The sequence below is a fragment of the Cimex lectularius genome, unplaced genomic scaffold (genome assembly GCF_000648675.2).
Source record: "Cimex lectularius strain Harlan isolate CLEC.00 unplaced genomic scaffold, Clec_2.1 scaffold2, whole genome shotgun sequence".
NCBI lineage: Eukaryota > Metazoa > Arthropoda > Insecta > Hemiptera > Cimicidae > Cimex > Cimex lectularius.
In genome coordinates, this window is record NW_019394219.1 from 6,060,703 (window position 1) to 6,073,923 (window position 13,221).

Below are 13,221 nucleotides of genomic sequence, written 5' to 3' on the forward strand. Positions count from 1 at the left end.
CTGAGTGATTGAATAAATATTCTTACCAAAAATTTTGCTAAATACTTATTACTTATTTTTTATATAATGTAGTTATGTATGTATAACGTAGTTTATAATGTAGTTAAATTATGTTAACCGTTTATAGTTTTACTAATCCTTAACACTCTTTAGATTAAATATAAAGAAAAACAGTTCAATCTCATAGAACTTGTCGAATGAGATAATTGGTTTTTTGAATTGTTGGCTTTATTGAAACAATAAATTTGAGTAATTTTTTTTTTCTTAAGCATGGTTTCATGTCGAGAAGAACTCGTCCGAACAAAGCCCAGTCCTGGGTGTGTCGCGCTCCACCATCCACGATGATCTACGGCGGTTTAGGGCAACCGGAAGTCTTGATCGAAGGGAAGGTAGTCGACCACGATGTATGACTGCTAGAGACGTTCGTTTTATTGCTCTTACCGCACTAAGGAACCGTCGTTTAACGGCTTCCTTGATAGGTCAACTCCAAATGATCTGTAATGTAAGGATGACCTCTAAAACAGTCATCAAAAGTCTTCGAGAGAATAGCCTAGTCTCTAGACATCAGATTCTCTACTACTGGAGAGGCATCGAGTATTAGGCGACTATTCGCAAATCAACACCATCCATGAGGGGTGTTCACTTCACAGATGATGGTTTCGTTTGTGGCAATCAGATCACCTGGACCATATCTGGAGAAGACGTGGAGAACGTTTTCCTTAATGTGCCATGCTTAATGCACAGCCTTTTCAAAGACAGAAAGTTATGGTATGGGTGAAATCAACCTATCAACAGAATGAATCTATCCCCATTCGCTCCATTTATTGGAGACAACTTCGTGTTAATGCATGGAAATGCTCGACCGCATGTAGCTGTCTCTTCATTATTTGGAGGATGTAGGGTTTACCACTATGAATTGGCCAGTTACATAACACTTATGGACATGATAAAGAGACTGGGTAGACATCGTTCTCCACCTCCAAAAAGCGTTGAACAGCTTCAAATCGCTCTTCTTGAAGACTGAAGGCCCTCCGCGAGGCGTGATAATAATAATTTTGTGTAAGGTCTTGGTTGAAATGAAAAATTTAGTGACACAAGCGGGATACGAGCCGACGAGATTCGGTCAATATGCCGCTGCTTTAACCACTTGAACTATCGTGACTGTAGTTAGAGCAGCGGCGTTTTTAACCGAAGGTCGTGGTTCAAATTCCGCTCGTGACACTAACTTTTTCATCTCAACCAAGACCATACATAAGAAGAAGAATTAATTGAAAGAAGTGATTTAGTCAATTAAACCACTAAACATAAATGGATTAACAATAATAACGTATTTACGGAATTAATTCAATTGAAAAAAATGTTTAAATACAAAAATATACAATATAAAAGCAATACTAAGAAAACAAAGGATAATAAAGATCACATTTATCATTGTTATTGTACATTACTAAATTGACATTGTAAAATAATATAACATATTTTAAAATATTATATAAATAATATTAGAAAAATAATTAAATAAAAATATGCTGATTAAGTAAGTAAAATAAGAGTATTTTCTGCATATTTAGTTGAATTATATTCAGTAAAACATTTAATTAGAAATAATATAAAGTTAAATATGGAAATATATACATGTACAGAAGTGCAAGTTAAAAAACTAATACTACCTAAACCTACCTACTAACTAAAAAAATAATGAAAGATAATTTAACTTTTAAAAATATGTAATAATTAAACTATAACATGCTGCACATTTGATCGTAGAATGAAGGAAAAGAAGAATTAAAATAATAAGATAATTTTTTCTTTTTTTAACGAATAATTAATTTTTATGTTTTCTTCCCTATGTTAATCATTAAATCATTCAACTAAATTTATTTTTTCCCAAAGAACCAGCGCAAAAATTTTTTGACTACAATTAATCAACAGGTTGTTTTTTTTATAACCAGAGATGGAAGGTAACGGATCGGGACAACCACTGTTTCATCGGCCTTGACTTTGATAACGTATCACTAAAAGTTCTAGTTTGTTGTTGTTTTGGCTTTGGGGCTTGTTTTAGTAATTTTAGACAAAACAATGAGGTTCTTCTCTTGGGTAAGACAAACAATTTGTCCCTTCTATTTAATTTCAACAAGTTTTTTTTTATAAATAAGAACATGAATACCCAAAATTGTTTAAGAAAGTGGTGAAAAATGGGAATTTCGAGTTCATTAATACGATATAAAATGCAGTAATAAGATAATATTAAATGGAAAAAATAGTTGTTTTTTTTGTTTTTGTTTTTTTCAAATATAAAAAATGTTGAAAGAAGCACAGTTATACTTTTGGACAGTGAGACTACTTCACAAATTTCTATATGAAATGTCAAGAATCGAACTCAGAACAGCTAGTTTGGCACATATGAGCCAGAACAGAAGTTATGAGAATTAGCAGTAATTGCAACCATTGTACCAGAATGACACATGAGGATTGTCATGTGCTGAAAATGAAACTGGTGAGGATAGGCAGACTAGGTTGATTTGAAAAGGCCAAACTACAGCGTCATTGCTCTTTAAGCCTCAACATGAAATCAAACTGATTACTGAATATGGCAAAATATCGTTTTGCAACTTACAAAAAAAGCTGCAAGGATTAGCAGACTATTGTGATTTTAAACAACCAAATATAACTTTAAAATGAAAACAAACCACTATTGAAGATGGCAGCATGCTGGAATGCATCTGATAGACCAAAGCGGCGAGTATAGAGAGGCCAGTACAATCTAAAATAACCAAACTGCGGTCCATTACCCATTAGAGTTCAACATGAAATCAAATCCACTACTGAAGAAAACAAAATGCAGAATTTACAGACTAGGATTGTCTGAAACGGTAAAACTATATGCTTACAATTCCTCAAAGCTCTCAGATATCTGGGAAAATCTGAATACAAGAACATGAAGGGTGTAAAAGAATTTAAATTACTGATAAACTTGCAAAAGGAACTAGTAAAGTAATTCTTGTCAGACAGAAGGGCTTAATGTCAGAGATGTCAAATCATTTCACTCAATACTTTTTTCATATTATTATCAAAAATTAAATGTTCAACAGTCTATGTCCGGTTTTGGGCCCAGAACCGTTCAAGTGGCAAATACGAGTCGGAATAAATTACAATAATTTACAGTACTTTCACCCACTGGACAAGAATGACAAATAAGCAAGGCCATAGGCTGAAAATAAATCTGGGTAATGCACCTGACCAATCTAGTGAAGATGAGCAGACTAGGATGACCAAACTACAGGTTCATTATCCTGCAGATCTCAACCTGAAATCAAACCCGCTATTGTAATATGTCTGACAGACCAAACCAACAAGGATTGACAGACTAGCATTGTCAGAAACGATAAAACTATATTCTGGTAGTAGTAAATCTCTTACATATCTGGGAAAATTTGGTACAAGGGCATGAGGGATTAGGGAGAAATGAAAAAAAATAAACTCAAAATAATTGGCATATTAAAGTAACTAATTCCTATCATATATGAAGGGAAAATGTCCAGCTACCCATTGAGTGACATAGACAAGTATTTAAACCACTTTGCAATACTTTTTTACATTATTATTAAATTTCTATGAGCTAAGATTTGATCCCAGAATCACTAGCAATGGCAAAATACGAGTTGTAACAAATTACAAATTAAACACAAATTAGCAGTTCTTGCGGCCATTGAACTACAATGACAAATAAGCATGGCACTATGTTGAAATTAATACTCGGTGGTTCACCTTACTAAAATGGTGAGGACTGGCAGTCTAGGATGATCAGGAAAAATTGTGTAGTGTGTGAAGATAAACAATAAGTTAATTGTGTAAAAAGTGTAACATCTCTGAAATATATTGGATATAATAGCATGTCAGATGATGAATAAAATTATTTAGCTGATAAACTAGAAAAAGAAGTAGCAGAACTTGTGCCACTGGGCCAGAATCACAATTAGGCAAACTCGCATTGATGATCTGAAATTATCAAATTATTGTCTGGGAGATCATTCAATCTCTCAGAAATCTTGGAAAAAAATGCAGTGACCCTGATGTGGGTACGAAGGGTTTGACAAAAATTAAATAGAAAAAAATTAACTGTATCCACTGCATTTGACCAATTGGACAGAATCACAATAAATTGTGTTTAGAAAAGAAAAATCAACTCACCAATTCCAGAGAGACAACCAAATTAATTATAACTATCTGTGATCTTGTGCCCCTTCAGTCACCTTAAGAAAGTGTGTAAATAGGCATAAACCTTCTTGATTCAGTCAAGGTGACGCAGAGACACACAGACATCTGGTTGCTATACTGCGACTTTGAAAAGGCAATAATGATGCAAAAAAAATCAGCAAAGTGTTAGGAAGGTACAGATACATGGAGGAATGACCACTTGATTTGCATATAAGTTCAACTTTCCTTAATGGAATTTAAAATAATACAACTAATGATTTCAAATAAATATTTTCTGTTGGTTTTTGAAGGGGCCAAACAGTTGTGGCCAACTAGGCCAGGGGACAACTGCTGAAGAGTGTAGGGAGCCAGTTGAAGTCAAGATGAAAGACGTTTCCATGGACAGAATCGTTTGCATGTCTGGTGGTGCAAATCATAGTTTCCTGCTTAGTGACGATGGCTCCCTTTGGTTTGCCGGCAAAGACGATGTAGTTAATGGTGGTGATGTCGTGCCTAATTTTGAAAAATTGGACCAATTTGACGGTTTGAGGCTGTCCAAGGTTGCAACCATGTGGAACACCTCGCTCGCCCTCACAGCTGACGGACAGTGCTTTGGCTGGGGATCGAACAGCTTCGGCCAACTAGGACTCCCTGAGAAACAGGTGTTTGTTATTTTAATATAAGTAAGTATTTTTACTTCACATTAGACCAATTTCAGTTTTCAAAATAGAGAATAGATTTGAAGATGAAAAAATTATTGAAAAAAAAATATTTTTATTGCCCAAATAAGAGGAAGAAAAATCAATTTCAAAATGTATTTGTTTACTCTTTAATTTTTTGCTCAATAGCACAAAATTTAATAAAAATAAGTACCTTACAGTATCAAAAGTTTCATTATTAAAAGAAACAATGCTTGTGATTTTGATATTTTGATCTGTAATTAAATATTTTACAATAATTATAGTAAAATGTGTCATTAATTATTTATTTGAATTATTTTTAATATTGACAGCAATATATAAACCTAGTAGTGGTTAGACCCAACACCCTTAAAAATAGACTTTTTTTCAAAACAGAGACCCTGAGGGTTGATATGACCTCTGATGCTGCGTACCCTCGTAAAAAATTTAAAAAATGAAATAAGAAATAATAAATTCATCCCTATATGCATGTAGAAGTCCATATTAATTATTTTTATTTACTTTTAATCGAAGGTCATGAGGTGAAAAAGCAATTGTCATGAAAAGGATTCAGACCCATCATCTCAACCAAGACCTTACATTAAAACTATAATTAATTAAAATAAAATTTATATTTAAAAAATAAATAAACAAAATAAAATAATAAAGTTAGTGCCTTGAGTAGTATTCAAACCCATCATCTCAACCAAGACCTTACATTAAAACTATAATAAATTATATTTAAAAAGGAAATAAACAAAATAAAATAATAAAGTTAAATTTTAAAAAAATAAAATAAAATAACCAAAATTAAATCAAAAGAAACCTAGGAAGACAGGGGGAATGTACATAATGAAAAATTGAAATTAGTGTAATGGGTGGGACTTGAACCCATGACCTCCCAGTCTATACCCCGGTGCTCTAACCACTTGAGGTGAAGTGACTTCGGTCCCCTGGGATACCAACTCAATGTCTGAACCTACTTTTTCAAATGTTCCTATTTTTGCCATATATTCAAATATTGTATAATCAGATTTGATTTTCAATGAAATGAAGTCCCCCCACTCATGACGCTAATTTTTCATCTCAGCCACGCTTTGAATAAAAATTATAAATCAATTTAAATCATTACTTTTGTTAATTAGGACTTACTAAAATACATATATGGATTAATATAATAATTACTGAAGTACTTGCACTTCGCTAACAGCTCCCTGTGGCCACTTCACCAAGAATTAAATCTGATTAAACAATATTTTAATATATGGCAAAAAAAAAGGGAAAAATTAAAAAAAAAATATAGGTTGATAGGATTTGGTGTCCCAGAGGATCGAGGTACGATAGCTCAAATGATTAAAGCACCAGCATATCTATCCGAAGGTTGTGGGTTCGAGTCCTGCTCGTGACGTTAATTTTTCATCCACACTTTGGTTAATTAGGACCAAATAAAATACAAATTGATTAATTAATTATATATTCCAAATAATTATTCTTTTTATCTAAGGTTTTTAGTTGAGATGAAAAGTTAGTGTCATGAGCAGGATTTGAACCCACGACCTTGGGCTCAATATGCCGCTGCCCTAACCACTTGAGTTATTGTGACTTCGATCTTAGAACAGCAGCACCAAAAACCTTAGATAAAACTAATAATTAATTGGTATAATCAATGTCAATTATGACCACCAAGTAAATATGGATTAATTAAATATAAGTTATTAACATTTAAATAGTTGCATGAAAAATAGCTATTGTGTAATATAATTACAGATTCTTGATATAAAGTTATTAACGAAGGATAAAGTCAAAGATATAGCAGTTGGCTTGAGACATTGCCTTATTCTTAAGGAAGATGGAACCATAATTTCTGCAGGAAGTGGAAAATGCGGCCAATTAGGAAGAGATGACAACAGGATCGGATTTCATCCTGGTAAGTCTATTTTATTTACATTAAACATTAAATTTACATATATTAATATGGAATTTGCAAAAAGTTGACAGGTTGAAAGATGTTGTGAATATTTGTTGTGGCATGAATCACAGCTTGGCTGTAACAAAAGAAGGTAAGCTGTATTCATGGGGCGCCAACAAGTTTGGCCAACTAGGCCTGGATCCTGCAGTCCATGAAAATTCGAAATACCCAGTCGAAGTGGAGCTGCCGGTGCCTGCTTCTGAAATACTCAATTCAAAATTAATGTCCGGCTGGACTCACTCAGCTGTATTATCAAGTTAGTAATTAATTCAGTTTGAAAATGGACCCTAGTCAACAGAATTTATTCTAGAATGTGGAAAGCTGATCAACTGGGGAAGGAACAACTATGGACAACTGGGTGACTCTAGTGGAGCTGTTAGATGGCGACCAAAAATTCTTCCTGGTTATAACTTCAATGACGTAATCTCAGGTGCTGAACACAACCTAGGACTTGTTGAAAACACTCTTTGGACCTGGGGTTGGAATGAGCATGGTAGTTGCACATTCGACAAAGACAACGTGCTTGAACCCTCTAAAGTAAACCTGAAAGACATCGTCAAAATCGGTGTTGGTGCGAGCCAGAGCTTTGCTTTAACTTTATAATTATATATTTAAAATTATATTTTGTACACTTTCTTAAAATTGGATTATTTATTTGGCACAATTTCTTCTTTTTTTTAACTCCATGTGCTCAGTTAAAATTAAGGTTGTTTGTCACAACAATCAATTAAAATTGATTACATTGTAATAAAGAATTTTGTAGTTTTATATCAATGTTTTCAAATCTGCTGTGTATTTATAATTAGCCTGTTCTTTTGACCTTTTTGTCGTCACATTAGCTTATAAATAAATAAAGTATTTCTTCAATCTATTTATTTAAGTATGTCCTCTTAGTTAAAATAAGAAATTTTCCCACTCACTCACTATGGTGGATTGCTAGAGGTCCTCTTCTACTGACGAAGAGTCCACCTAAGTACTCAGGTGACAGGCGTCACTGTACATGACTCTTAGACCCACATGCTGACTGTAAATCTAAATCTCTTTTCACTTCTGTACTCTAGATTGTTGAGTAACCTCAGTCTCTGGTCCAGGCCTGTTTATACCCTGGTTGAACCAGGAGCAGCCTTGGGTTAGGAACCTTGGGCAGCGTGAACCAGGTCCATGCTGATGAAGTAATGTATGTAACCTTGAGTGGCAAAACGTTGTTTTGAGAGCTTGTAAATAATTTTCTCTCTCTCTCTCTCTCTCTCTCTCTCTCTCTCTCTCTCTCTCTCTCTCCCTCTCTCCCTCCCTCAGGTCCTTCCCTACCTCCCAGCTAGGTCAATTCAGCACCCAACATTCATTCACAACAAATTCACTCCTACTTACATACCATTCATTCAATTGGGATGATGATGTACTTGATATTCCTCCATAACCTCGTATAACACATATTATACAACTAATTGAGGGTCGATGGGTTACTCAATATACATCCATCAACCCTCTCACATAACACATTCACGCTAATAAATACATTCACTCTACACTAGGTAAGTACAGCTATTATTACTATATATAATAGAACAACCCCATTTCCAACAAGGATCAGCACAGGGGGCCCATGTTCTCACTGCCTTGCTCAAGCACAAGTAAATATATTATCGTGTTATTGTTTTCTATATTTTTATATGAATAGTATTTGGAATTTTTTTCTGTCTATATTAATAAATAAACACATTAGGGCAGTATTATATTCAATTTTAAAAAAAATCTGTTTCCTCCAAAAATTAGAACAAGGGTCTCAGACACTCGCAACCGTGCTCAAGCACGATTCTCGTTTCTGGTGGCAATCCTACACGCTCTCTATAGAGAGCCAAGGATTTGTATCTACAATTAGGAGGGACACATCGAGCAACCTTTCTCTACGGCGGTATATACACTAAAATTATGTTCGTACCGTTAAACATATTGTTGTGCAATATATAATTGCTTAAATTGAGATTTGGAGCTCATGGTTTTTTAAATAACAAATATGGGTTTAGAGGGAATTAATATAAGATGTGATTGATGTTGGCAGTGGAAAATCGAACTAGGGAGGTAGTCGATAGTCGATACTGATAGTTACATTTGTGTTTTGGTAAACAAGAGCCCTTTGGTTTTTGACTGATAACAATTTTATAAATATTTTATGGATAATAAATTTATTCATCTTTAATTTTATCTCGTTTGTGACAACTTGACTCCTGGCTTGTTGTGTTGAACCTGTTAATAAACCATTTTCTTTCTCATTAATTTCAAGTCACTGACTTTACAGACTATAGTAGTGTATACAATTATTCGCAGGCATAATGCCAGGGAATAGAGACAAGCATGATAGTCTTTACCATCCCACCACACGTTCGAAACGAAAAAAGACCAAACTGACGAGAGAAAAAGGTAAGCATGTGTAAGCTTGTCCATCCACTTGTGTCAACAAAAATTGACTAGTTTCAGTGATCGTTGAGTTAGATCAAATTTGTCAGTGCAACTCTTCACACAGATTTTCTGATTGTAGTCGGTGATTTGATGATTGACTGTTCGATAAAAGAGGAAGGGTCAAACGTTTTGCCAAATGCACAAAAACAAGGTAGGAGTGTTATACATTAAGCTGTTTATCAATCTATCTCGATCGTACAGATTATAATAGACCTTGTCATTCAGAATAACCTTAAAGTCGGTTGGTTGGTCTGCGAATGAATGGACTCGTGTTGATCTTCAGCACCCTCAATTATTCAGTCAACTTATTCGATCAGTTTAAGAAGAAGTTAAATCCTTATTTAGTTGAATATTTTTTAATTTACTGTTTTAGCTGTTGAATTGCCTGTAAGTGGTTCAATGCAAGGGGCCAGTTATGACAACGCACCTGCTGACATGTCTTCCGCCTCCAATTTGACAAAAGGTAGGATAAATTGTGATAAACTGTACAACTTTGGTGTATTTCCAGGATTGAATCTGCAAAAAAAGTGTATGATGAAATACACAAGCATAGAAGGATGAACCTTTTTATAATAGAAAGACGGAGGGGCGCAAAGGCCAGTATGTCCCAACCACCGCGATCCGGCTCTCTGTCAGTAATAATGCAATAAAAAACATTATTAAAAAAGGTGGCAGCGTCAATAGGCCGGGTTAACAGGGAAGTTCTCAAGTGTTGATAAGTGGCACTCGGAGGATCTGACTCGTAGAAGAAGGGTCGACCTCACCCGATTGGCACTTACTTTGTTGAGAAAGGTTGCTCGATATGTCCCACCAAGTTGCAGGGTGTGATTCCTTAGCTTCATATAGATAGCGTGTAAGAATGCCACCCGATAAGAGAATTATTATTGGAGGAATTGGGGCTATTCTATTGTATATATTAATAATATTGTGTGTAACTAGTTTGTGTTGAGAGTGAATGTATTTATTAGCGTGAATGTGTCAGAGGCAGAATATCTAGTAGCCCATTGACCCTCAATTAGGTTAGTTGTATAAGATCTGTAAATGGTGATGGAGTGCTCGGTATTTGGCTAATGGAATGAATGGTATGTAAATAGGAGTGCATGTATTTAAGAATGAACGTGAGTAAGAATGGGTCTGGACTGCATGAGTTGGGAGCTGAATTGACCTAGCTGTTGACAGCACTCCCCCCCCCCAGAGCCCAACATCTCTGGTTGGACGGATAACTGAGGTCTCCCCCTGGACTACCAATACCCTGGGTAATTGATTCTTGAGTCTGCTGGCAATTAAACATAAATAGCTAAAGTTGGCCTTGCCCATGAACCAAGAGAAGCAAATAGGCTCAACTTGGAACTGGTTTGTACATGTGCGAATTCGAGCCTATGCAAAAATTCAATCAATTTATTGCAGCAAATATAAAATGCATGATGTATGGATTTATCAATACTTAAACTTATTCATTTTAATAAATATATAATATATATAATTTTATTATTTGTTGTTACTTGTTTCAGTTTGTAATCGAGTGAACATTATAAGGTGCATTGTACCTGCTTGTGGAAGTAACAGCATAACATGCCCTAACATGACTTTTATTCATCTACCGATTGAAAACAATTTAAGAAAGACGTGGCTTAAAGCTATTGGTGTCTCGAATCAGTTATACCTTCCAAAAGAGATAAACAGACCACAATATTGCTGCCAGAGGCATTTCGATTTGACACATGATAGCTTGAACTATGATAAATGGTTTTCAGGAGAGGAAGAGTTGAAATTGTATAAAGGTGTGTTGCCGCGTTTCAACATTAAGCTAAAAAATGAGCAGGAGATACTCGCATCCCAAGACTGGCCTTGCTTTGTCCCCAGTTGCTCAAGTAGTGTTCACAAATGTCCAGGAAAGCTTTTCATTAAAGTTCCGGCTATTAATGAAATGAGAGCTAGGTGGTTTGAGGCTGTAGGGAGAACAGATTTCGATTCAGGAAACTATTACTGTTGTGTAGATCATTTTGACATGAACGTTGACATATGTCGTAAAGACAAAACTTTCTTGATCAAATGCGACACAATCCCGCATCGCAACATCAATTTAAAAACTGTAGTAAAAGAAATTGATAATTACAATACGACGACAAACAATGAGATAAAGATAAAAATGGAAAGTGACTATATGGATTTGATGGATGAACAAATTATGAGCCTGAAGGAGTTAAAAGACATCTCCACTTCTGAAGTCGTTTGGGTCAGCAATCCCACAGATTCGAACAGTGAAGACACCAATCTGCTCATTGATCCACTCAATGGAAAGGACACATTCAACCGAGATGTGAAATCAAAGGAAATGTACCTTCTAAGTTTGTTACCCGATCTTAAAGAAATGTCCGAAAGTCAAATTGAGACTTTTAAAACAAAAATCTATGAAACTATTAGAATAGTTAAGGCAAGAAAGTAATTATTTAATTTGACCATTTGTAGTAATGTTTTCATATTCTTGATATCATTTATCTCTGTTACAACAACCCTATTTTTAGAAACAATATAGAATAACTTGTCAAAAGTTGCTTCACAAAACAAAATTTTCTTTTGCATAAAATCTGAAAACAAGCAACATTAATTATACAATTGCCAGGACACATTTTTTATTTTATTAATCACTATTATAGTTAGTAACGACATAAAAAAATCTTAACTAAAATGCTGTATTATTATTACCCTTGTGATTCTGGGTTCAAATCCCTGCATAAGCCCATGGCTTTTTAATTGAGAATAGGTAGTAGATTAATAAGCCCTCCTGAATGACAGGAATTTTATATATATATATATATATATATATTTTTTTTTTTTTTTTTTTTTTTTTTTTAAATCTGATCACTTTGACCATCACTGTTCCCATTCAACTATGCTGGTTGAATGAGACTGTAATGATAGCCAATGATGTCAGAATAATTTATTAACACTACTAAAAAAATGTAATTTGAAAAAAAAAATTACAAAGTGATAAATTATACTGGTAAATAAATTAGCTCTATCTTGAAAATAAATAAAATCCCTTTCTGTGATATTTTTTTAATTGTTAATTTATAATCGTTGAATATTTTTTAAATTATGTAAAAACTAGCCAGAATGTTTAGCCTTTACTTTAGATAGAAGCGGATTTTAGTAAAGCACTGTAAATATTTATTTTTGCTGAAATAAAATGATGTTATAATTCATTTTGTTTTATATGTTTATACAAATATTCATGAAGAAGTATTAAATAAAATTAAATTACCTTTATCCTTCAATGTTGATGATGGATACTAGGAAGTCGGGGATTTTCGATCCCCAAGCATTGCAGCCTTCCAGCTTATTGCACTTTCCTAGTTCCTTAATTTAGTGCAATCGACTCGATCCTTCTTTTAAAGACTGGTCATTGGCAGTCATTTACTACATTTCCTTTCCTGGGTTTTCTTTGCAACCCAAGTTGCCCCTATTAAGCCATTCGCATTTGAAACTGATATAGGTGGCTGTTTCTTCTTTCTTATGGGGATCATTCAATATACCATGTTATGTAGATGACCAATAAATAGACCTTATCAATCCTCTACGATTAGTCCTCTCTAACAGTTACAGTAAGTTTGCCAGTCTTAATGAGTTTTAACGTAAGCTTACTATGTCTAACATCTTTTGAGGTTATCCACTTTTTATTTTGCCTTTTTTGGATCCGTTGTCTGATAAAGGACTCTGTTTTTGTTATCTTGAGAATACGTTCAGGATCTGTATATGGTCGTGCGGATCCTCTTATGGCCAGTGTGTCTGCCTTTAGGTTATTCAAACTTCCCTTGTGTCCTTGTACCCAAGAAATCAGGTTGTTGTTTTGTAAATTTTGGATTAATTCACTGACTAATTTTGATGTGATTTTTTTTCTTGCAGCTAATAGCTTAA

General features: G+C 34.3%; 2 protein-coding genes across 4 annotated transcripts; both read left to right on the forward strand.

Moving 5' to 3' along the window:
• The first annotated feature begins 1,995 nt into the window (after nt 1-1,995).
• On the forward strand, nt 1,996-7,690 carry LOC106666779 (secretion-regulating guanine nucleotide exchange factor-like). The gene is made up of 5 exons (XM_014394209.2): nt 1,996-2,097; nt 4,509-4,859; nt 6,645-6,804; nt 6,869-7,102; nt 7,157-7,690. Exons 1-5 carry the CDS (start codon nt 2,080-2,082, stop codon nt 7,447-7,449), a joined length of 1,056 nt encoding a protein of 351 aa, XP_014249695.1. The 5' UTR covers nt 1,996-2,079; the 3' UTR covers nt 7,450-7,690.
• Nucleotides 7,691-8,919: 1,229 nt separating this feature from the next.
• Nucleotides 8,920-12,509, forward strand: LOC106666778. Of its 3 annotated transcripts, none has more exons than XM_014394208.2 (4): nt 8,922-9,264; nt 9,383-9,454; nt 9,677-9,766; nt 10,815-12,509. In XM_014394208.2, the coding sequence occupies exons 1-4, from the start codon at nt 9,177-9,179 to the stop codon at nt 11,747-11,749; spliced, it is 1,185 nt and encodes a 394-aa protein (XP_014249694.1). In that variant the 5' UTR covers nt 8,922-9,176; the 3' UTR covers nt 11,750-12,509. The 3 variants fall into 3 exon arrangements, with proteins under 3 accessions (XP_024086051.1, XP_014249694.1, XP_024086052.1); XM_024230284.1 differs by having other exon boundaries at nt 9,174-9,264; nt 9,316-9,454; XM_024230283.1 differs by lacking the exon at nt 9,677-9,766 and having other exon boundaries at nt 8,920-9,264.
• The last annotated feature ends 712 nt before the right edge of the window (nt 12,510-13,221 follow it).